Below are 24291 nucleotides of genomic sequence, written 5' to 3'. Positions count from 1 at the left end.
ACAGAAGATCTTGGTGGAGAAACCAAGCCAGGCTATCTTACCAACTTGCTCCATGTCCCCCCTACTTTTCCCAGCTGATACAGAAGTAAAAGGAAACACTAAGTATATTGGTGGGAGACAGTTATAGTCCAAAGTGAAGCCCTACTTTTTTCTTCAAGTCCCTTTTGGTTAGCATCCTAAAGCATACAGAAAAAAACCCAACAAAACAACAACAAACTAAAAAAAAAATCCGCAGTTGTAGCTGTTCCAAAGTTCTACGTCTGAAGATCTTTATGCATTTGAAGCATTTGATTTAGGCCCTTTGCTTCAAGGTAGGTCTTGTCTTCCCTAAAGCCAAGTGCATTAATAAAACTTAACCAATATGCCTTGTCTAGGGCTTTCACTTGCTCTATCTGTTACTACAAAAACTGTACATGCCAAGCAATGTGTTTGCTTTTTAACACCCCAATGGATGTTAAAATCCTGAAGCAGGTGGCAAGGAGCCGTGATGGATGGATAGCAGGCATGACAGTTTTAGAAAAGAAGGATGGAGATGACAGTGAAGGTAGAAGATTGCAAAAGTAGCAGCAAAACTAGTTGAAAGCTGAAGTCCCTGCTACAAATGTTGTACTGCACATGCAGGGTTTTAATGCCAAAAGAGAGAGCATCCTTGCTCCTATTAACACAGCAGCAATCAGGCAATAGCTGGAAAGAGGCATTTAAACCTCCCTGTGTAGCTGTGTTGCAACACAGTGCATAATTGCTCATCATGCTCCTTTCCACAGCCTGCACAGGTTCCCTGTTGGAATTCATAGAATCACAAAATGGTTTGGACTGGAAAGAACCCTAAAGATCATCTAGTTCCAACTCCCCTGCCATGGACAGGGACACCTTCCATTAGAGCAGATTGCTCAGAGCCTCATCCAACTTGGCCTTGAACACTCCAGGGATGGGGCATCCACAACTTCTCTGGGCAACCTATTCAAGTGTCTCACCACCCTCACAGTAATGAATTTTTTCCTGATATCTAAACCTACTCTCTTTCAGTTTGAAGCCATTCCCCCTTATCCTGTCACTGCATGGATCTTGTCAAAAGTCCCTCCCCATCTTTCTTGTAGGCTCCCTTTATGTATTGGAAGGCTGCAATTAGGTCACCCTGATGTCTTTTCTTCTCCAGGCTGAAAAAACACAGTTCTCTCAGCCTTTCCTCATAGGGAAGGTGTTCCATCCCTACAAAGAACTTGGTGGCCCTTTGTAGATGCTGAAAAGGCTGGCAGAGAAATTTTCCTATTTTTTACAGCTGCTTGGAAAGTCTCCTTTCTCACACTAGCTAGCTGAAAACAGTGTAGAGGGTTTTGTAAATCAAGACTTTATCTCACAGGTGCAAACTTGTTATGCACAGTCTTGTTTTCCACACTGAAGAAAATATTTTGAAATAGGCATCATAGCATTCAGCCAATCACTCTGGGAGGTGTATGGTCAAGCACCCAATAATGTTATATATACCACTTTTGCGAATAATGCTATATAAATGAGTCTGTAATTAATTAAATAATGCCATTTTATCCTGGACTTCCATGTTGTGATTTCTCGCCATCCCTATGGACAACAGTGACAGCCCTGCACTGGATGTACTCCAACAGGTCCACGTCCTTCCTGTGCTGGGGACCCCAGAGCTGTACACAGCACTGCAGGTGGGGTCTCACCGGAGCAGAGCAGAGGGGCAGAATCCCCTTCCTCACCCTGCTGCCTACACTGCTTTGGATGCAGCCCAGGATACAGTTGGCTCCCTGGGCTGTGAGTGCACATGGCTGGCTCATGTCCAGCCTCTCATCCACCAGCACCCCCAAGTCCTTCCCAGCAGGGCTGCTCCCAGTCTTTTCATCCCCAGCCTGTGTTGATATCGGATGTTGCCCCAACTCAGGTACAGCACCTTGTACTTGACCTTGTTAAACCTCATGAGTTCCTGTGCCCCACTTATCAAGCTTATCCAGATCCCTCTGGATGCCATCCCATCCTTCAGGTGTGCTAACTACACCACTCAGCTTGCTGTCACCTGAAAATTTGCTGAGGGTGCCCTTGATTCCTTCATCTATGTAATTAATAAAGATATTAAATAACACTGGTCACAATTCAGACTCCCAAGGGGCACCACTTGTCAATTGCTGTACTGCGTAGCCACTTCAGCATGGCTTGGCCATGTGACGCCTTGGATACCATCCAGATCAGGCAGAGAGGAATTCACACAAGTATCTGAAAGTTTCCTGACTAAATCCCGTCATGTGCACAAGGGCTTCATAGTCACCACACCAAGCTCACTGCTTCCTTGCACTCTTGTGGAGATATGGCACCATTCACAGGGATCTCTAGCCAGAGAAAGAGGGCAAGCAGCAGGAGTGCTACCACAAAGTCTGGTTTGATCCTTAGTTTTCAGGTACTTCGCCACATTCGGACTGGGCAGCAGCCCTGTTAGTGGCCCTTCCCTGCATTTGCTCCAAGACATACACCCAGTATTGTGAACAAGGATCTCTGGCAGGCACATCCGGAGATCCTTGGAGGGGCTCAGATGGGAGCATGAAAGCACAGCCACATTAGAGGAGGATACAAACCCACTATTAATAGTACTAGAGAAGGAGCCTCAGATTTCTCACCAGCATTTTAATAGGACTGTTTCTGCTTCAAAACCACCTTGACTGGATGTCAAGGACACATTATAAAGGCAGGTCAATCCAGGTGTGAAGCAATGTAGTATAGAGATAGCAGCTGAAAGAGTGCCAGGGGCAAAAAACTAAGAACACACCCCAGAATCTTAAGCCCAGCAAGCTCACAGCGGAATTACCAAATGAATTGCTTCCTGCAACAACAGATGCTAATTACTTGTGTTTTAATTTTTGTACTTAACATTCTTCTGTCAAAATTAAAGTACATCTAATTTAATGCCCCCACACAGACTGCAAGCATCTTTTTCCTTAAGAGCATTTCCTGCTAGCCAGTACCTAGATACCACACAAGGAACAGTACAATTTTAACTCCTATGTGGCTTTTGCCTTCATGTCGTGAAGACAGTAAATTGTATAACAAGTAAAGAATGGGCCTTCAGTCATGTCTATCAACTAGATATAGCTACCCACCCTTCAACAAAGGCTATTGGGATGGTAACAGAGTCCAAAGAGATGCACCACAACATGTTAACAGCATCCAATAGATGCTTCTCAGGTTCATTTCCTGACTCTGCAAGAAGAGAAAGCCAGCCATTGAGCCCAAGGGTGTATTTGTAGCTTACCTTCAAAAATTCCTGTCTATTTACAAACTCTTCTTGGACAGCAGCCTCTGAGCCTTGCTTATATTCCTTCCATCTTGGATATTGCTCCTCTGACATTGTTCATTCCTCAAGTTTCCAGAAAGTCCTTGTGGCTAAGATAAAGAGATGAAAAAGTCAAGATTGCTTTGTAGGGTCTGCAGAACCAAAATTTGTTGTTTAGCATCTTGACATCAAAGTAGGTGGTGAATTAGCAGAACTATATATCCAAAACCTATTTTGCCACAGATTCCTATCACTTCACAGAAGCTCTTTGCTTCCACCTTGATGACCTTTGCCCCTGATGGTAGGAGAGGAGGACGTTTGTCTCAGCTGACAAATGGTTTCACAGATACAGAGGAATCTGTGAGGTAGGTTATTGAGTAGCTGACACAAGGGGAATTAACAAGAGTATGGGTTATCTTCATAACAAATACAGCCTGCCATGGACCTCCATATTTAAGAGCAGCCTCTCAGGATCAATAGGCTTGGTAGCTTTGGTCAGTCAATAAGACCTAGCACTAGTCTCAGCAAAAGTCAGATGCTGCTTAATAAAACTTAGTTTATGTTTTGAGTCTCCCAGAGATGTTTCTACTGCAAGCTTCTCCTCACATGGCCAAATTCTTTAGAAGACCAGGGAGGAAAACAGAGGTGCTGGTGAGCCAACAGGCAGCAACATTTTGTGTCTGTGTAGGCAATGCATTGGTGCACTCAATCAAAATTCTCCTCAGTGACAAGGGGTGAGGAGGAACACAGGCCAGCAGAGACCTCCACAAAACACAGCTCCCTCCAAGTCTCTGCACTGCTTCGCTTTTCTCACACTTTCTCACATTTGTTCTCAGCTGCTATCACACACCACCTTAGGCCCACAACCAATATACCAGACAGGATGAAGGTCTCCTCAGGTACTCATTGTCAGGCTCACAAAGAAGTTCAAGAAGAGATCATATTCAAAAGCCACCACCATCTGCAGGAGCAGCACTTCCACTAGCCACCCTTCCCTTGTTTTTTTCCCAGAAAAAGAAGCAGGCAAATACTCGCCTTTCTCCAGGTCACCAGACAAAAACAACCCCGCTCCTTGGGACACCCTCCCTGCTCTGGGCTCTTTCCCCTGCCCCTTCTTCCTTTTCTTCTTCACACTGCCCATGTGTCACACCAAATGAGCCACCAAAGCCTTCAGCAGAGGCACTCGTTAACTTCAGCCAGTGAAAAGGCAGCCAGAATGCAGAGCCGCAACCTCCTTATAATTTGTAATGAGTTGATGGGAAAATATTTCTGCCTGATTAGAATCTTTAGCGATCTCCTGATCATTATGAGTGGAATCTGGCTGGCCTTGTCTTTTGTCCCAGCCATAACTGCAGGACAGCTTCTTGTATACTGCATGTATCTCTTACCCTCAGGTCAGCAGGAAGGGGTATACTCACTCTTCCCCTTCTGTGCCACACCCTGAAACAGCAAAAGAGAAATACTGCTGGTGTTAATATATCAGCCCTTGCTGTAAATCAGGGTTAAACCTTCTGCTGCTTGGGAAAAACCTTTAGTCATCAGCAATGTCACCAAAGACGTCAGCCAAAGACACTGAGTCATGTTGCACCAGAGAATGTGTTGTGGTTGGGGGTTTTAAGACCCTTTATCAAGTGCTTGGAACCAAGATGCTCTTTTTCCCTTATATTGTATCTATTAAAAATTGTCCAGCTGAAGCATTGAGTACCGTTGAGTGATTCCACTTGCAGAGGAAGACTGCAAAATAAGTATTTACAAAAAAGCATGCACTCAATACTGCATGGTAACCACAGGGCTGGGGACTCCCAAGGCTGAAATGCAGCTCAGGTGCTATCATACTTTCCCCAGATATCTTCCTTGCTGGCAGCTTCAGGAGGAGCCAGAGAGGCCATGACAGCAAATGTTCCATCATCCCAAGGGAGATCCCTGCAGGGTGGGCTGTGGTGCATCTGCAAGGCTGTTCTCTGAATCACATCGAGTTTTCTTGTCTTCTTTCAGCTTGGAACTACAGATGTCCCCACAAGACCCTGTCTCTCCACAGCCTCCACATTTCCCCAGCACTGCAGGCCCACCAGGCAGTGGCGATCAACAGAGGCCAGCCCCTCTCCACCCCAAATATAACATCTGAGACTTTATACATGAAGAGTCCTCCACCTTAATCTCCTGCCCATTGTCTCCAATTCAAGGCCCTCTACTCCTCCTCCTCCAAATTCTACAGACACATACCCTTGCAGCCTGTTCTCTTGACTTTCTCTCCAAAAGCCATGACAGACAGAAGTTCCTCTCATCAAGTGATTCCTTCTTCCACAGGGACCAGCAAGATCTTTTCTCTGGGTCCCCAACATTCCAAACACCAGGCCAATGAGTGGGAGGGGACAGGAGTGGTTCTCCAAGCCCAAATTATAACACAAGCGATGCACTTGGTTCAAGTTAGTCCCTTATAAATACACACAGGCAGACTTTGAAAAAGGGGTAGGGTGAGAAAGAGAGAGATTAAAGGGAAGAGGGAAGGAAAGGGAAAAGGGAAAGGGAAAGGGAAAGGGAAAGGGAAAGGGAAAGGGAAAGGGAAAGGGAAAGGGAAAGGGAAAGGGAAAAGGGAAAGGGAAAGGGAAAGGGAAAGGGAAAGGGAAAGGGAAAGGGAAAGGGAAAGGGAAAGGGAAAGGGAAAGGGAAAGGGAAAGGGAAAGGGAAAGGGAAAGTCCATCAGTCAGTGTTGGCTCCAGCATTGATCCAGCTGATGGTGTCCAGGGTGCTGGGGCTACACACCTGGGCTTTGTGGGGGTACCTTTGTATACATAAGTTTTCTCCACCCTGGAGCTGAGTTTATCTTTCTATGCAAATTAGTTATAATGCACAGTTCATTTCTTTCTGAAAATGGGTCAGAAGTTTTTGGGGGTCTTTGGTGTCTTCATCCTCCCCTACAGGACTGACCTTTGCTCAACAGTCCATGACTACTTCTTGACCTCATTCCTGCACTTGCACTGTACTGTGTTGTGCTTATCGCCAGGAGCCAGAACAAGGATATTTGTCCAAGAAAGGAACTGCCCTACCTCCATATGGCCCCTTTCTCCTGTCACATCATGTTCTTTCTTGGTCATTCGCACAGCATGATCTTACCAGCAGTCCTTGGTTGGCTCCATGGCTATCTGGATATTGGTATTTGAGACATACATATTAGCCTCTTATCTTCTGGGCTTCTACAATATCTTTACTGTATTTTTAAAGATGCTCTGGAATTTACCTGCAGTTAACTGGAGCAACTGAACTGATCTTGGGAACTGAGATGCCTCATATGGTCTTAGTGATTCAACTCCGGCCCACACAAGTGCCTAAGATGAGCTGGTGATGTGATGGAGCCAAGTGATTCATATGACTAGGAAGGCTTGGACAGGACACCTCGGTGACCACTTTGATTCAGTCTTTGCCACTGTTGTATCACAAGGAATGGGTGGGCCCAGAAAGACACAGTTAATTGGTTTATCACTGTGCCCTGCATTGGTTATAATGGTTTTAAGGTACTCAGTAATTACTGAAAGCAGGCACAGCTGCACTATATCTAAATACGTACATATATATTTATAAATGTTAAGAGATATAAACTTTCTTATTAAAAGTTTAGACCTCTTATAAACAGAAGTATAAAGTAGGAAGAAACTGCTCCACTTGACAAGTTTCAGGTGTTGTCCATTTGTGTGTCTTTTCCACTGCCCTCTGGACCAGCCAGGAAGAACTACTTTTAGAGGCTGCAGGATGGACTAGGTGGAGCATTGGTCTAATCTGGTCATTAAGATTTCAGTCTTATGTTAGAAATTGTGGTTTTTAATTGTAACCAGTGCTAATATTTTCAATTACTTTTTTCCATCCACTGTCCTTTAGTCTGTGTAATACCAGATGTTTACAGTATGTGGTTTGTCCTTCCAGCAAAAGAGAACTAAAAGATTTGTGCCTGGGAATAGTGTACACATTTGCTTTATACATGCAGCCCTGGAGCACAGGTGGTGAAGAGCATGCAAGTGCTCTCAGGGACCTCAGCCCAGGACTGGTGTGGATTTCCCCTTGAACTGACATTGATAAAAACCCAGAGCAGAACAGAGGTGCTTACAAGGCTCTCACTTCAGGTCTCCTGACTCTGTCCTAAACCTTGCAAAATCTCTGCGCCGTATCACATCCTTCCATGACCAAAGACAATAAAAATAAATTGAAAGACTGTGTATAGTGGGATCATCCATTGGCACATGCAATAACAATATAAATGTATCCTGTCTCTTGACACTAGTTATTGAATTTTTAACTCAGGCATTAATACTCAGGACTTGCAATGCTTTCAACCCCTATATATCAAAGCCCTTCTGTGAAATGAGATGCTGTGTAGGCTGCTAGGAGCCTAGAGATAACCCGTTAAGATTTGGAAATAGTGGCTAATATACTCACTGACCCAGCTGCAGGTCAGAAAACTGACAAAACCCTCTGCCCAACATACAGCTGGTTTGGTATGAAGCCCAGAATGGCTTTCCTGGAGTAATGCGGTATGGAGTTCAAAAACATCTTTATGTGAATATTGTAGTAACACAGAGATGCCTTTGTAATCTAAATTCCCCACTTCTTAATATAGTCTCAAGCAGAATCTGTTGTTTGAATCCATAAGGCATAAAATACCTACCTGAGCACTTCTTATTGCCATCCCAATACAGGCAATGAGGTCAGAGATTAAACAGCACTCTGCTCCCCTACCTCTCCCATTTGTAACCATGCAGCGTGTGTGTATTTATGGGGAGAGGCTGCAGTGTCCCACTGTGGAGAGATCAGTGGGCAGCTGTTTTCCATTGAACATGTGAGAAATCAATGACAAAATGAGGGTGCTGGTGGAGGCTGAGTCCCATCCTGCTATAAAAAACCCAGTCATCTTTTGTCTCTCCTGGCCAAGCAAGAGCCCTTGACTTTTTGCTGTATGTTTTGCTTTCTCTTCCCCTCCAAGCCACACTGTTTTCTCTTAGAACTGCCCACCCCCTCCTTCTCCAACTGTTGTCCATGCTCAAAGTGATTAACTCTGCCCCTTTCTCTGGGCCTGTTCCTCTGAAGATTACTGTCTCATGTTTGGAGTGGATAATCCATCAACCAAATGGCCTGCTGCCACCCAGGGGTCTGTCGCAGTCCTTTGGCACTAGTGCTAGAAGGTCTCTGACTGCACAACCAGCAGAGCGTGGAGAAGGCAGCGCACCGGGAGCAAAACCAGCACAGGCTGGAGTTCAGTGTTTCAGCCAGCATGTGCACACATAAAAATGAGCACACATATGCACGCTCATACTAGCAGCTCCACAGCCTCAAATCCCAGGAGACGGCTGGAAGAGCAGCACAGGAATGAATTAGCTGTCAGGAGACGACTTGCCTGCTCTCACGCTGCAGTGACCTCCATTACATCAGGAGGGGGAACTCTCCTTGCTAAGAGCCAGGCAGAGTTTTCAGATGACTTATGGAACCTGAGTAGTGTTATTATCTAAAGAAAATATTAAAGTGAGCTGGAGCTGAACATCATGCCCATGCTGTGCCCATATCCTGTAAGCACACAGGGTCCCCTGAGCCCTGTTCTTGCAATGCTCTAAGAGTTCCCTGCCAGAGCTGGTGGTTCTATGGGATGGTTGACAATCTCCTGGCCTGGTGATGCCATTGCAGACTTGGCTTTCCTCATAGCCTTGCCAAAATGCCTCCAGCCTGACTGCTGTGCCTGTCCCAACTGCCCAGGCTGAGCTGAGATCTGAGTTACACCACTATTGAAGACTAAACTATTGGTCTTTGGAGTGATCTAAACCACACCCAACATCTCTCCACAACAAGGACTATTGAAAAGCAACATCAGCATCTTTACAATATGGCCCAAACCCCAGCCAGGTCTCCTTCAGCCTGGAAAGGCAAACCAAGCATGAGAGAAACATCACTGCAGAGTGGACTGAGAAGGAAGGGTGCAGCAAGAAAAGGAACAGGGAAATGACTCGGCACATGGGTGTACCATGCAGACTGCTTTGGGCAGGTGGGCACAGCCCTACCAGCTTCATGCAGCCAAGATGGAGCAACATCTGCCTTGTGGCTAAAGCAGGGATCGAACAGAAGCTGTGCCCCATGCTAGTTGTCAGTCCCTCCCTGTGCCTTGTTTGCTCTGCCCATAGCACCAGCCAGCAGTGCCATGAAGTGATGGTACACAGGCTTTCAGTGCAGCAGAAACTGGAGAGAAATCAGGCTCAGAAAACCAGCTGCAAGTGGAACAAACATGCAAGAAGAGAGGCAAAGTGCAAGACACAAGCTTCTTGATGGGAGTGGGACTAAGCTGGCCAGAGTGCTGGCAGAGTGAATGGATATCTGGCTGATATAACAAGCCATTTAAGAAATCCATTTTCCTCTACTTTTCACCATCTTTTCTTTCTCTTTTTCCCTTTGTGTTTCCCTTATTAGTCCATTTTTTAAGGGCAGACAGCTTATCCCATCAAGCTGCCCTGAGAGGAGGGACTCGGCTGTCTGAACCTTTACCAGCTTCCTACTGACAAGCTTCTATTCAAATCCTTCTCCAGTTTCAACGAAGAGAGGCATACAGACCCCAGAGAAAATTAAAGTCTTTTAGATCTAATGAAAATAGGTAGGTGGAGAGCAGAGAGAGGACTCTCTGAGCGTCCCCACTGCGAGAGACTGCAGTGCGAGCTAAAATACCAAGCACCAGAAAACCTTTGTGGAAGAAATCCCATAACTACCGCAGGCCAGAGGAAACACATTTAGTCTGCCTCCGCACTCAGAAGGGCACTTGCAGCTGGACATGGAGCAGGGAATCAGCAGGCAATGGAGGCAGGCACAGCCCATAACGGCTGGATCAGCCCATAACAGCTGGATCAGCAGCAGGCCTCTGCTTCTGCAGCCTCTCTGCAGACAGTAGAGACAGCATCTGGGAGCAGATGCATCCATTGCACCCAGTCTATCATGTGGGTTCCCTTCCTGGCATCCCTGGCCAGCACTGAACTGTGCATTCACGTCTGGGACTGCCAAAAGTGTTTAAAAGGCCTTTCCATCTCTCACAAAAGAAAGAGCATTCTCGTCCCTCTTTACATCTGTCCCAAGGAGACTGTATCCTCTACACTAACGATGCTGGGCCAGCTTTTTAATGAAGCCACACTGTGCCGCTAATGCTCCCGCATCCTCTAGGCAGAGGAAGGCCAATGAGCCTGCTCTCTGCACAAGTCTTCCCACACCCTCTCCACAAATAAGCTCATGCCAGGTCACAGCCTGACTCCACTGCTGACTGCTGGCACATGAGTGCCCGACAGCTCCTTCAGAAGCTGCTGAACAATATGAACCAGGCTTAATGATGGATGTGACTCTTGCATGCTCCCTGCGGATTTTCTGTACTCTGCTTGGGAGATCCCATTTCCCCTCTGAAGGAAATAGGCAGCAAATGGAAGGGCATTATCCCTCCTATTTGCACTGAAACTTCGGCAGAGCCAGCACATAAAAAATGGAAGGAGCCATATACCTTCCTCTTTCAAAAACAGAAGGGCTAGAATGCTTTCCAAGCCTAGAGACAAACTTAAGGCCAAGGCTGACATTTCAGGGACCATTGCCAGTTAACTTAATGAATAAAATTCTCTTCTTCAGCCATGCTCTGTGCATGCTGGAGAGGAGCTGGATTGTTTTCCTGTCCTAGTTCTGGATAATAATTTTTGCTGCATTCACTCAGAGACATCTGTCTGTTTTCATGCCTGCAGTGTAAGCTGGTGTTGAAGTTGCATCTGCTAAGAAGCTTCTCAGCTCCCCATCCTGGGGGCTATTTCAGGGCAAAAAAGTATCAATTAACTGCTTACTCTGAAGCACACATTTAACAAAAGCATGAGCAAAAAACATAAGACTCGAGCTCCACATATAAGTCATTGGCTACAGCCATGCCTGGAGAGATGGCGAGGGAGTGGTCAGGAGCAGGGTGGCCAGGATGCATGGGCTCCCCAGCACCATGCCTGTGCCATGGCCTTGGCAGCAGGGCATCCCAATGCAACCAAAACCTCCAGCATGTGCAGTGCCACCAGAGAGCTACCGTTCCCAAGGACAGCCAGACACTCGTGGCAGCTCTGCCCACCTGCTCGCTGGCCCCTGGGGGACAGACACAGACTGCTTCAAACCCTTGCAGTCCTGCAGACCTGAATCAACATCACACCCACCCTCCTCTCACTGCCACCGTGGCCCGAGCAGTGCTCCCCCGCCTCGCAAAGGGATGTTTCACCAACCACAACTGAAAAATGCTGAATAAAATAGCAGTGAGTTCCAAAACCAATATAAAAAGAGAAAGGGTGAAAGAAAGGGTTCAGTGTGGTATGTTTCAGGGGGAGTGAATGACTGGAAACAAACCCCAGATCCCTGAAAGCACAGAGAAAACAGGAACAAAAAGTGGAAGAAAACCACATAAGCAGAGGGGAGGCGGTGAGGAGAGGGGCTCTCGGTATTGATGTTTGAAACAGCCTCTTTAAAATGGAAGATAATGACACCGAAAATTATTCTGAGCTTTTCAAAGGCATAAATGACCAAACTGCCTCCTGACTCCTGAATTACATTATCCAGAAAGAACTTAATAGCATGTTATTATCGCATCTCCTCGCTGACAGGATTTCGGCACTGAAAAGACAAACAAGAAGTGCATTCATAATCACAACTGCATTCACCTCTGCGATGCACTGGCCACAGCTAATTTCAGGTAAGTGTCTCAGTAGCCAGCCGGGGAGCTCAGCAGTGAGGTAATTGCCTTTGTCACTACCTGAGAGGCAGCAGCTGGGTGTCCCCAGTGGCAGCCAGTGCCAAAACCCTGCTGTATGGGGAAGAGGGGCATGTCCTGGACTGGCTGATGGCAGCTGGTGGAGACCTACATCCATGAAGCTGGCTCCAGTGGGTCACAGTGCATCTTGTCCTGGCAGGTACCTGCAAGGGGCCCAAGGCTCCATTGGCCCGATGGGAGCTTATAAGAATAGGAGCAAGACAAGACAGGGGGATATAGAGATGTGTGAGTGGTGGGGAGTGTGAGTAAACAGCATGGCCTGAACTGTTGTCATGGGTTAGCATGACAACAACCAAACCACTCCAACTGTCCAGTGACAGCCCCAGCCCTTGGCATATGTCACATAGTTAGTTTTCATGACCAGCAGCTCTGAAGGAGACAAACGTATTGCTGATTTCCAGAGCTGGGCAGTTTGGCCAGCCTCTCTCCCTATTCCCCTACCTCTGCCACCCCATTCCCATGCCTCAATTGAGAGGTCAGAAGACAACTCGGTCATATTGTGCTCCCTGCCAACACTCATGCCCTGGCAACGTCCTGGAGGGGCCTGGTAATCATCCTGGTGTAAACTGGGGATGACCCAGGCATCACATAACACCACTGTGCCACTGCCTGAGAGCAGTTTGCTTTGGGCTATTGCCAAGGCTTTTCTTTACATCTTCCTTGTGCTCTACTAAGGTGTGCCACTGCAGTACAAAGCACCTCTCTCCCAGGGGGTACTCCATCTTCTCCTGAAACCTCCCCCAATGGTCAGAGATGGGGATGACTGCAGCTATGGCAAGACAGCATGGGAGCCCAGCCCAGAGGGAAAGCAACAAGGAAAGGAAAGAGACAGAGAGCCGTGTCTGGCTCTGGTGAGCTGCCACAGCCACAGGATGCACTTGCATGGACACAGATCATGACCCAGCCCAGCAGGATCCCTGTGCAGAAGACCATCCCTGCTACGGTGTTGATGTGACAAGGCCAAGCTAAATGCCAGGGGCAGCCTTCATGCAGTGTTGTGTCCTGCCCATGATTTATGTCCCAGGTTTAAGAGCATTTCATTTCAGCAGCCATGCTCCAACATCTGTAGGCCACTGAGCAAGAAGAATGTAACTACCAATGATAACAGCCTGCTCTGTGCTCTGCCGCCTGCCTGCTACTATGTGTACTTGTGGGGTTTTTTTCCCTTAGCACAGTATGGCAAATAATCCTTTCCCATTCCCAGCAAAGACAGGCTGTGGAGAGAGCTTATGCAGTGCACCCAGAGCCATCCACATCATCAGGGTGGGACTCCCCAGCCCAGACTTGGCAGAAGGCTCCAGGGTAGGGGCCACAGGAGCACCTGCTCCCATGGCAAATTCTGGGTGGTGCCAAGGACACTGCACATGGCACAGGAACACCCAAGCAGCTTTGCAATCCCGTACCCTCCCACAGAGACTCCTACGGGATCTGTTTCTTGTGCAGCCACTGCTTGGCAGAGAGAGCAACTGCAGCAACCAAAGGAAAGCATGGGAAGAAGACCTTGGACACAGCTCCCTTAAGTAAGACCATAGGGCAGTCTCAAAAATGAAGAAGTTCCATTAACCACATAACCTGAAAGAGCAAACTGCAGGGAACAGCCTTCGGCCAGCAAGGGCTGTAAGGGCAACCTTACACAGCCTGTGCAGCTCTCCATCACATTCACTGGCTTCAGGAACTCTCATTTCCTGGGAACACAATTGAACAGCCAAGTAAGGTTTCTCCAGGGCAAGACTCTTCTCCCATAAAATTGATTCTTCAGCCTGTTGTGCAAAGTTATCAGCAGTACCACACTTAGCTTAGATTCCCAAACCACATCAGTCTGCTTTCTTCCCTTTGTCTTCCTCTGGTGCTCCCTCCAGTTCACATCAATGTGTTTTAGGCTCATTGGTACCCCAAAGTAAATCCTCAGTCTGCATCACCTCATTGCTTAGGTCTCCAAACTGGCTGTTTCAGAACAGCTATTTTCCCACTGACGTTTTGCTCCCAGAGACTATGGTGACAGGCTAGCCCTGATCCAGTTTATCCAGTGATGCAGAGGAGCAACTGCAGTCCCAGCGCAGACTGGGTGCAGCACAGGCAGCCATAGGACTCACTGCCCTGTGATGTATGCATCTTATTTTGCCAAGTTTTCCTTTCAGCCTTATCAGCATGATGGATAGTTTAGCCTTGGTGAAGTACAAGACAGCAATAACAATGTCCATGATTTTTTTTTCATATTTTCTTGAAGAGCAATATGGTATTACCAGGCTTCATGCATGTCACTTTGTTTATTAGTTACCATTTAGTAACCTCTTCCATCTTTGCTTTATTAAAGCTAGATGCACTGTTGGGCTGAGAGTTGAGAGGAGAGCAAGGGCTCATGGGGCAGCTTGTGTACATCAATGCTGAGCCTGGAGCTGCAAGCCTGCAAACCACCAGCAGCTAATGTGCATTTTACGTGCAGACTTGTCCTGATAGGTCAGACCCAAGTCCCATAACCTTCATAGCAGAGCTTCAGTTACAGGAAGAGACTTTGAGTGTTTTTTATGCTCATATATATCAGAGTATGGAAAAGTAGCCTGAGCAAAAAAGACTCTGAATCAAACAGAAATAAAGTAAAACAAAATAAAATAATAGTAAAATGCTAAGGCTCCTCCCTACTCCACTGTTCATGCAGTCTAGGTGAACAGTCTTTAGAGATCACCAGAAATTATGAGTACCTGGTTACAGCCAGCAGCTCAAGGGGGAAGCTGTGCACAGAGCATTCCAAGTTCTGACATCATGGCTGATCTGGAGTGACACAGAGAATGATGCTCTCTGGGTCACACAAGTCAACCCAAAAACGTTGTTACCATTTGACAAGGTCAGTATGAACTGCACAGGGTCATCGGGATGTGCATGGGTAAGAGTGTGGTCAATGTCCTGCCCAGGGCCCCCTCAGGCACTGCTGTGGATGAACACACAGCCATGATTCCTGCAGGGGACAGAAGCTCTGATCACTACCTCAGACAGGTGTGTAGCTCCAAATGCCCTGTCAGGGAAGCTTTGAACTGTCTCGATGGGGCTGATTACCATCACACAGAGATCATTGAGCATCCCTCCAGCCCACTCAGGAGCCCTTCAGCTGGAGGTGCGTACAATTTACTCCCAGTTTAAAACCCATTTAAAGCCTGCATTAGCCACAAGAAGATGCTGGGGAGACACCCACTGCCTCTTCTCCAGAAGGCACTGTGACATGCAGGTTTTGCCCAAGAAGGACCCGAGAGGTGCCTGGCTGATAAAAACTGCAAGGCAAGCTACCCAGGCTGGCATTTGCCAGCACAGGCAGGCTCACACACAGCTCCACAACTGAACCAAACAAAAACAGTTGGTAAGCCCTGGCCTGGGCTTCAAAGCAAAGACAAGACCTAGTCAGGGATGTTATCTCGCGTCTGAGCACAGACAGTGAAACAGAAGGAGAGCTGGGAAAGGTGAAACCCAGATCCAACCTCATCCCACAGCACTGACTCAATGGTGATGTGAGCCAGCTCCCTGCCTGACCCATGCCATGGCTGTATGGCTTCGCCAACAGGCTGGCTGGGAGGGACCACTGGGGATCTGAATCCTCTCCTGCTCTGAGGCAGACTCTTGCCAACAGAAGACCAGCTGAGCCACTCTGCTGGCCAGCCAGGATGGAAATCCTCTCTGGGTGACATGTCCCAGCTTTGCACCACCTTCCTGGTAAAGTTCAACCCTAACTTTGAAAACTGTGACTTGTGGCCATCAGCCCGTGTTTAGTCATCTGGCACCGCCAGAAGGAGATTGGCTCTAATCCCCTTTCAGAGCCTCCAGCTTATCACCTCATCCTTTTGCTTCTTTCTTGCAGGACTAAAGAAGCCCATCTCCCTTACAGGCTATAGGAATAGGTCCTGACCATGTCATGTGCTCTCCACCAGACCCAATACAGTTTTCCAGCATCCGTCTTCAACCAAGAGAACCAAAAGAGGACAGTTTCACATGTGGACTCAGTAGCACCAAGCAGAGGAGGAGAACAAGTAGCCCTGGACATGATTTCCACTGTAAGTTCGTGTTTACCTGGGGTCCCTTGTAACCCCTTCCTGCAGGGCTGTTAGTCCACCAGTAGGTTTTCCTAGTTCTAGTGATACCTCACAGAGTAACATGTGATGTCGCCACCACCCATATGATTCTTGGAAAGGGTAATTTTTCTCAGGCAGATAATTCATTAATTAAATGTCAGTCTCTTACTGTCCAGCTCTTTTACAGTCCTGGCCAGCGCCTGACCAGATGCTGAAGGAAGGAGGATGACCTACACGCCACAGGCGCCTCAGTGGGGCCGACAGAGTGCCAGCCCTTTCCTTTCCCTTTTCCGTTCCTTTCCTTACCTCTCCTCCCCTCCCATCTCCAAACTCCCAGGACTCACTAGCAAAATTAATTGCTGCAAACACTCAGAATCACGTGCATCCTCCCACTGCTCTGTGAAGAGGAATTTGCTGCCTGGCTGGAGTGCCAACACCATGCTAGCCACTGGCCACTGCCATGCTACAGCAAAGCATCTGGGGCCAAGTCCTCTCACATCAACAGGGGTAGGACAGAAATCACCCCCCAGCTGGCAAAACTGAGGACTGCCCATGGGAAGGAGCAGAAAGCCTTTGGGCCTTGCAGGCTCTCTCCACACAGCACAGCAGGAGGCAGTGAACACGGAGTGGTGGCAGCAGCTTGCCCCCAGAGATGTCGGCTGCTGGCACCTTACTGCTCAGGGTGGCCCCTAGGAAGCTTTGGAGGTCCTGGCCTCCAGCACTGCTTGCAGCCTTGCTCAAGGTGTGAAGCTGCAGCCATGTGGCTCAGGAGCCCAAAGCAGGGGCAGGAGAGGAAGCAGGATTCCTTGGGAGCTACTGCATTCCTACAGCAAAACAAGACCTTCATCTCAGCCTGCAGGCAGGAGATGGCTCTTTGATGCAGAGAGCAGCCCTCCTGCTGCTTTGCAGAGGACACCAAGAAGGAAGTCATGAGCAAAGCCAAAGATGCCAACTGCTTCTTCCCTACATACCTTGCTTCACCTTAGGGCATACCTATTCAAGCTACTTGAGAATCAGCAGCCCCAATCAGACCTGGATTTATCCCAAGGACTGGGAGCCTCTGAAGCATTCCTTCCACCTTTCAGCTTGGCAGCACCAGCAAATTCCCCCTCCCAGTACAGTGCATGGCCCCAGCCCGCACCCCTCTTATCTCAGTGCTGTTTGTTTGCTCTGGGCCATTTGAAAGCTGCAATACAGACTCTTGCCATCACCGAGACAAGCACAATCCCTGGGTGAGAAGGGCATGGACAGAGCTCAGGCTGCAGAGGCAAAAGCCAGCCCCAGCCTCTTACTTCTAGACAGGAGCCAAGGAAGAAGAAATATCCATACCCTCTTTCTAGCCATTCAGTTGTTGGGGGATGAAAGGAAAAAGGCACTGACTGCCCTGAGGGCTGTATCACTCCAGACATCCCTCCTGCTGGGGCCCTTCCCCCTGCCATGTGGTCCTGGGAGAGGGGCCCTGAGGGCACAGACACGGGGTTTCCCTGCCCCTGCTCAGCCTCGTTCCCATGGGTTGGTTTGTGTTCCCCTGCGCGGGCAGGGACCCTCGGGTCCCGTGATTGAGGAGTTCCTCGGCAGAGCTCCGTCCATGCGGCTGGAGAAATAAACATCTCTGAAACATCTATCAAGAATCTGTCCATATATATTTCTTTTCCATGGCCCTCCTTGTTTGATACACGTGCTGCAGTTTCCCCGCTGTAACAAACGGTGGATAATGCGGGCAGGACGACCCCCGAGCCCTAAGGACAGCGACTGATTTGTGAGTAAACTCTGGATTTCTCGTTTCGTTTTGCTATTCTCTATCTAAACTATGGATGAACCTTGGAAAGACTCTTGGCTCTCCAAGCTGCATATGGACACTTACCTTAAACTTGAAAAGACTCTTGAACAACAGTTTGTAAATTTTAGCTTAATTCAAGCTCAAAAGGAACTGAAACACTTCCTGGCATGGTTGCTTAAGAACTTTTTCTATGTTTCTTGGGATTTAATTCTTACCAAAGACTTTTGGAAAACCGTTTGGACACAGTTAATTTCTGAGTCAAAATATATGCCGATGGAAGAATATTTTCATGAATATTATTTAATTACCGAGACTGTTGAGCAATGTCAGATGTGTCCTTGCGAAGTTAAAACTGCTTCAGGGACTGTGTGACCCAGGCCACGTGGACCGAGTGCTCTGTGAGCAGCAATGAGGCAGTTCCCACGCGCGGGCAGAGTGACACGAGCTGCAGTGTCGGCAGCAGAGCGAGGCACGGTGGGAGCCCGCCCGGCCCCACGCAGCGCGTGGTGGAGCGAGCCCCGTGAGAGGAGCGGCGTGCAGGCGGTGGCTGGCGGCGGAGCAGAGCCGCGCCGAGCCGAAACGCGCTGGAGCAGGGCGCGGGGGGGGTGTCGCTCGCAGGCCCAGCCAAGACATGGGCGTGACCCCAGGCAGTGGCAGTGCAGCTGAGAGCAGAGGCAGCGGCGTGCGGGGAGCTGAGCAGCGTGGCCCGGCCCGGCCTGTGCGGCCCCGACTGCGACCCCAGGAAGAGCGCACAGACACGAGCAGCCCTGATGGCCCCGGCAGCACTGACAACCCTGGCAATTCCAACATGGGAGCGAGCAAAAGCAAAAGAGAAAGCAAAAACGTAGCAAGACAGAAAACAGCAACCACTTGAAAAAAGGAAAAAATCACTGTAGCTAAGGTTTTAGGAATAGTAAAATGGTATAATGTTAAACAAAATTATGGTTTTATAGAGAGATGTGTGAACCAAGAAGACATATTCGTTCATAAAACTGCTATTAAAAAGAATAACCCTGAAAAATGCATCCCAAGCTTGGCAGATGGAGAGGTGGTGGAGTTCAAAATTGAGCAAGGTAGAAAAGGGTTACAAGCATCAGAGGTCACTGGGCCTGATGGTGTTTCTGTAAAAGGCAGTATATATGCTAAAAATTGTAGTCATGTTAGACAATATCTCCTTTATAAGTCCCCGCTACAGTCTCCCTTTCCTAATCCCACCTTTCCCTTTTACCCTATATCCTATTACCCCCAGTATATTCCCAATCCATTTTTTCACCCATGGTTTCCCTCACAAAACCATGCCTTTGCCAATTGTTTTCTCAAAAATCCCTTTCCAATGCTGAGTGGGGGATGAAAAGAGGGAGGGAAAAAATTAACTATTGTTGTTTAGAGTTCCAACAGGTACAAATGGAAGAAACCCTCTCCTGCCTCAGTTTCCCCACAAAGCATGCCCAGAGAGTCCTGTCTCCCTTCTGTCAGCATTAAGATGTTCCAGAGAATCTGTCTGGACATTTAAAGACTCAGGAGGGTGGCTTGTTTTGTTTTGAAACTGTTCTTGTTATGTTTATCCAGTTGTTTTCAATGTTAAGTTTTAAATGTCTTTTTGTTAAAAATAAATGGGTGAAATGTTGTGGTCCCTCCCCCCCTGCCATGGGGTCCTGGCAGAGGGGCCCTGAGGGCACAGGCACGGGGTTTCCCTGCCCCTGCTCAGCCTCATTCCCCATTGGTTCTTGTGTGTTCCCTGCGCGGGCAAGCACCCTCAGGTCCAGTGACTGTAGCAGTTCCTCGGCAGATCCTCAGCCATGCAGCTGGAGAAATAAACATCTCTGAAACATCTATCAGGAATTGGTCCATATATATTTCTTTTCCACATGCCTAGTTGATTGATATGTGTGTTGCAGTTTCCCCACTGTTACACCCTCCCTCTATTCCCACCTGATTGCTGGGCATCTTGGCACAGCCCGCCATGTGTGACACCTTCTTGCATGCTCCAGGACCCAGCAGGCTGCCCATACCCCTTTGGACTCAGGGCATGGGGGCAGAGGGAATAGTACCAGAGGACGCAGAGATGCACAGTGGAGGTGGGGGAAGAGCCCTGCCAAGTGATGCCCTGGAAGGGGGAGTCATTGTGAGGGGAATGACTTTGACGCTGGACAAGCTGCATACAAGTCACAGTTCAAAAGACATATGCTGTGGGAAGCAGGGTGTGATTCATTCCAAAGCTTCTACACTGCAAGTGCATGAGGTTTGTATGCCCTGCAAGATGGCAGAGGGCACCATGCAGCCTTGATCTGCAAATCTATATGCCACCCAGTCATCATCATTAGCATTCACTAGATGGGCTAGGCAAAGTCTATGCTGTTCCACCTGGACTAATGCTCTCTCTGGTTTTTCTTCAGCTGGATGTGCAAAAGCATGTTCACTTCATACCTGAGATTCTTGAAGTTTTGCATGGCAACTTCACTTTCCCTGACTGCCCCATTTTCCACCTCCAGCAGATGTAATGATGGTACATTTAAGTGCTAGATGAAATGTCCACTGGTTTCCCAACACATCTGAGACCACTAGGATTGGTGATCCCATAAGGCTACAACACAGTACTTCGTATTACAGGAGCTGAAAGATACCCATCAGTTTTGCACCTCTGGTCCCAGCTCTTACCCCCACGTTAGTCCTGAGAAAGAGTTGATGGGCTGCAAGGTCAGTATTTAGTGTCTGCACTAAACTTCATTTTGTTCACAGATGAAGCTGGGCAGACAGCAACCCATGTGCTGCCTGCAAGCAAAGCAGCAGAAGCTGTGTTTGCTGGTGGTGAAAACAACAATAAATGCAGGTTGGAAGGAGAGGCCAAGTGCACAGAGCTGATCCAGGTTACCCAGTTTGACAACTGCAAATTGTGATGAGAAAGTGTCTTTTCAAAACCCTGTTAGCACATTCACCTTTGAGAGCTTTCAGCAAAAAGACAAGGCAGAAATGGTAAAGGGTCAAACTCCATGTATTTGCTTGTACTTTCCTAAGACAAACCTTCATTGATTGACTATGGGAAGGGTGAGAGCTGAGCACAACTGATGGAGGAGTCCCTCTGCTAACACTGCAACACAGCCTCCCAGCAGAAACTAATGTCAATAGACAAAGCTTTGCCAAATATACCCTGTTCTCTGCCTGCTGTACACTGCCAGAAACCAGTCTGAGGGGCTGCTGGTTCCCTACCACTTTTAGAGTCAGGACCTTCCTCAGGTAGCAGAACTAGCAGTCATGTGGTGGGATTTTTAAGGACTGAAAGAACATGCATAGTTGAGAGCACACTATGAGCTTGACAGCCAGTGCAAATGCCAGCTGCAGGGAGCCTCTCCACAACATGGGATTCTCTAGAAATGAGGACCTAAACATGGGAGGAGCTTTCACTCACAGATGAGAGACCCAGACAGTGCTCTGGTCAGCATATCCAGCCACGAACAGGCAAAGGCATTTGCAGAGGCAGCTACAAGGCGAGGATATGCAGTTGGTGACCATTATTAGAGGGTCTCTGGGACTTTAACAAGGCACACCAGGCCACCATTCTGAAAGGAGCTCTACTTGTGATGAGAACAAGTCAGGCCCATACTGGCCAGCCTACCAGCTGTAAGTGCCTGAGCAAGGCAGTGATTCAGCCAGACTGCTCAGATGAGCAAAGATTAGTCATGTACAGGCTGCAGGCCCAGTATTCCAAGGCCCCTGTGACTCTTTGTCGACTCAGGAATCTCATCCTGCAATTACCACCACTCCATTCCCTGATGCCATCATACAACTGAGAAGCCAAGGGAATCTACGACCTGTCATTGCATGGGTCAGGAACAAGCTTTGCAAGGACATTCAGTCTTACCAGGGCTTCTTTTTTGCTCTTAGCAAAGATCAGAGAGCACATCACTCCTACTGCTGCCCCCAAAGTCGGAAGGGCTCAGAGTTAATGCCAGGATCAGGTGATTGACTACACAAAGAGACCTCAAGCCCCCATTCAGTAATACCCTATCCACAATTCTGCCAATCACACACCACCTCTTGGCAGTCCTGAGCCAGCCAGCTCTGCCTACATGCTTGTGCGTGTACACAGCCACTGTCTGTACATCTGCAGTCCCTAACCCATCATGCCCAAGCCCACCAGCAGTCAGGTACTTTTTCTGGATTATATTCCTTCCCTTCCCTGCACAGCCAGCAAGATGATTGGTTCCCCAGGGACTCACACACACACACTCACCTGCACTGCGTGCCCTGCTTCCCTTCCCACTCCTTCCCAAGCAAATGAACTCACTTCAAGGCCGGGTCTTGCATCCGTGCAAGTTGGGAAATTGTATGGGAACTGGGAGAGTGAATGGCCTTCTTGTAGCTTGCTCTCAGGCCCAGCTTGGCACCTGAGTAACCCTCAGCTTAGCAAGCTTTCTGACAGTAGAGAGACATTCCCATCCTGTCCTTCATGTCCCCTTTCACCAAGACAGTTTATGACAAAAGCTGAGATGATGTGAGCAGTCACCACCATCCACCCTTTCTGGCTAAAGGAATTCTTACAAGCAGCAGAGATGTCTCCCAGTATCTCAAACATGTCTCCCATAAAGCAAGCCTCTAGATGAGACTTTCTGGTAGCTGTCCCACAACTGCAGAGTCAGAGCCATCAGACCTGTCACTTGCACCACTGAGCTAATGGCAGGTTTTTGTTTGAGGCTGGAGCAGTAAAATATCACAGGCAGTGACGAGGTGAAATGCTCAGTGTGGCATGGGGATGGTGACATCTCACAGATGTGCTGCAGCGCACTTCCACAGGCAGGGAGGACGCAGGCTCAGCATGGATCTGGACAGCAGGGTGTGAGGTGTCCCCCCAGCAGAAAGATGCTTGCTCCTCCATTCCATCCCAACACACATCTGATGCAGCACCAGAGGACTCAGATGTGGTACGAACCTCTTGGATAGAGGAAAGACCAAGTGGACATTTTACTTACAAGAAATTGCCGGCACTGCCTGGCATCACTCACTTGTGGAAACAGGACTTAGGATAGAGGCCCAAACATAACTCTAGTGCACAGCCAAGCATCCCTCCCCCAAAGGTCTTCATTTATTTTGTTGTGTGGAAGTATTGTACAGTACACATACATTACCAGCAGTTTCAGAGCCCTGAGTTGTCATTCCTACTGCCTCCCCTGAATTTGAGAAGAGGGGCAAGATCACTGTCCTCTTCCCACACTTCACCTGCAAGGAAACAGGCCAGGAGAAGTCCAAAAACAGAGGCACCTGCTGACAGGACTGGAGATGAACCTTAGAAAGTCAGACTCCCAGTCCACCACTCTTACCATGTGAGTCCTATTTCCCTGGTGCTGGAAGAGAAAACCCTAGTGACAGCTTTCCACAAGGCCTCACTAGTCTGAGAAACCTTCTACACACCTGAACAGAAATCAGACTAAGGAGATTGTACAAACTAATATAAACCCTATTGCAATTTAAAGGGACTTACCACCTCTCTCTGAGGGTCTGAGAAATGTTTTGGGGCATTCTAGGTAGGGTTGGGATTCTCTTAAATTCTTTAAGATTGTTTAAGAAAGAGTCAAAGAGGTATTTGCTTCTGGTGCGATCCCACTAGAATCTGAGTGGAATTTAACCTGCACAAATGAGGAAAGAAAGTATACTTTCCTGTCTTTCCTGACACAAGGCATCATGCACCTACTTTTCCTAAACCACAAAACAATAGGGCTCTGGTACCAACTCAACTTCTCTGTACCACAGAGGAAGCTAATGCTGTAAAAGACAAGGACAGTGCAGTGTGTGATGTGGAGTAAGACCCAAAAACAGAAACAGTGAGAAAGGCAAATGTGCCATGGAGAGCAGAAAGGAGGGAGGGAACACCCAGGCCTCTCCCACCAGTTCATGTCAGTATGTGAAATGGTGCATCCGTCTCAGGAGAGCAATGACCCAGTTCCCCAGCTGGGACCCCTTCAGCCACAGAAAGAGTTCATACAAGTTGATCTGCCACAGGCTTAGGGCTTCTGCGAGTGAGATCTGGGCCCTCCTGTAAAGCGAGTGACTCTTGTTCCTCTGGTACCTAGAATGAGAGAAACAGCTGCATTAGATCCAGCAGGAAACAGCCCAGGAGGGAGGCCTGTCCTACATCATCCGTACAACTGACCCTCCCCAGGGGTGGGCAATATCTGCCATCTGGAGAATCCCCAGGAAGCAGGGATTTTCTCTAAGCAGTGCTTCTGAGGAGCTGGGGATTGCCTTTCTTAGAATGAATCTGGCAGGAGAGACAGCCTGCTTCCCTTGTGAACTCAGTTCTCTTCCCACTGTGCATAGTGATCCTGGGTTATGGCAGCCCTCTGCTTCTATGCCCAGCTTCACTTCAGCTCACAGGGACAGGTGCA

The 24291-nt window shown here is 48.2% G+C and overlaps 1 protein-coding gene across 4 annotated transcripts in view; it reads right to left on the bottom strand.

Moving 5' to 3' along the window:
* Positions 1–19857: 19857 nt before the first annotated feature.
* Positions 19858–24291, bottom strand: part of ADCK1 (aarF domain containing kinase 1) — an 80647-nt gene continuing 76213 nt past the window's right edge. For all 4 annotated transcript variants that reach the window (XM_082284075.1, XM_082284078.1, XM_082284076.1 and 1 more), the window contains one exon: positions 19858–23972. In XM_082284075.1, the coding sequence (XP_082140201.1) occupies positions 23801–23972 (172 nt within the window). In that variant the 3' untranslated portion in view covers positions 19858–23800. The remainder of the gene's footprint in view (positions 23973–24291) is intronic.

Source organism: Coloeus monedula (assembly GCF_965178545.1).
Source record: "Coloeus monedula genome assembly, chromosome: 6".
In the NCBI taxonomy this organism is placed as follows: domain Eukaryota; kingdom Metazoa; phylum Chordata; class Aves; order Passeriformes; family Corvidae; genus Coloeus; species Coloeus monedula.
This window is presented reverse-complemented; position numbering and strand designations above follow the sequence as displayed.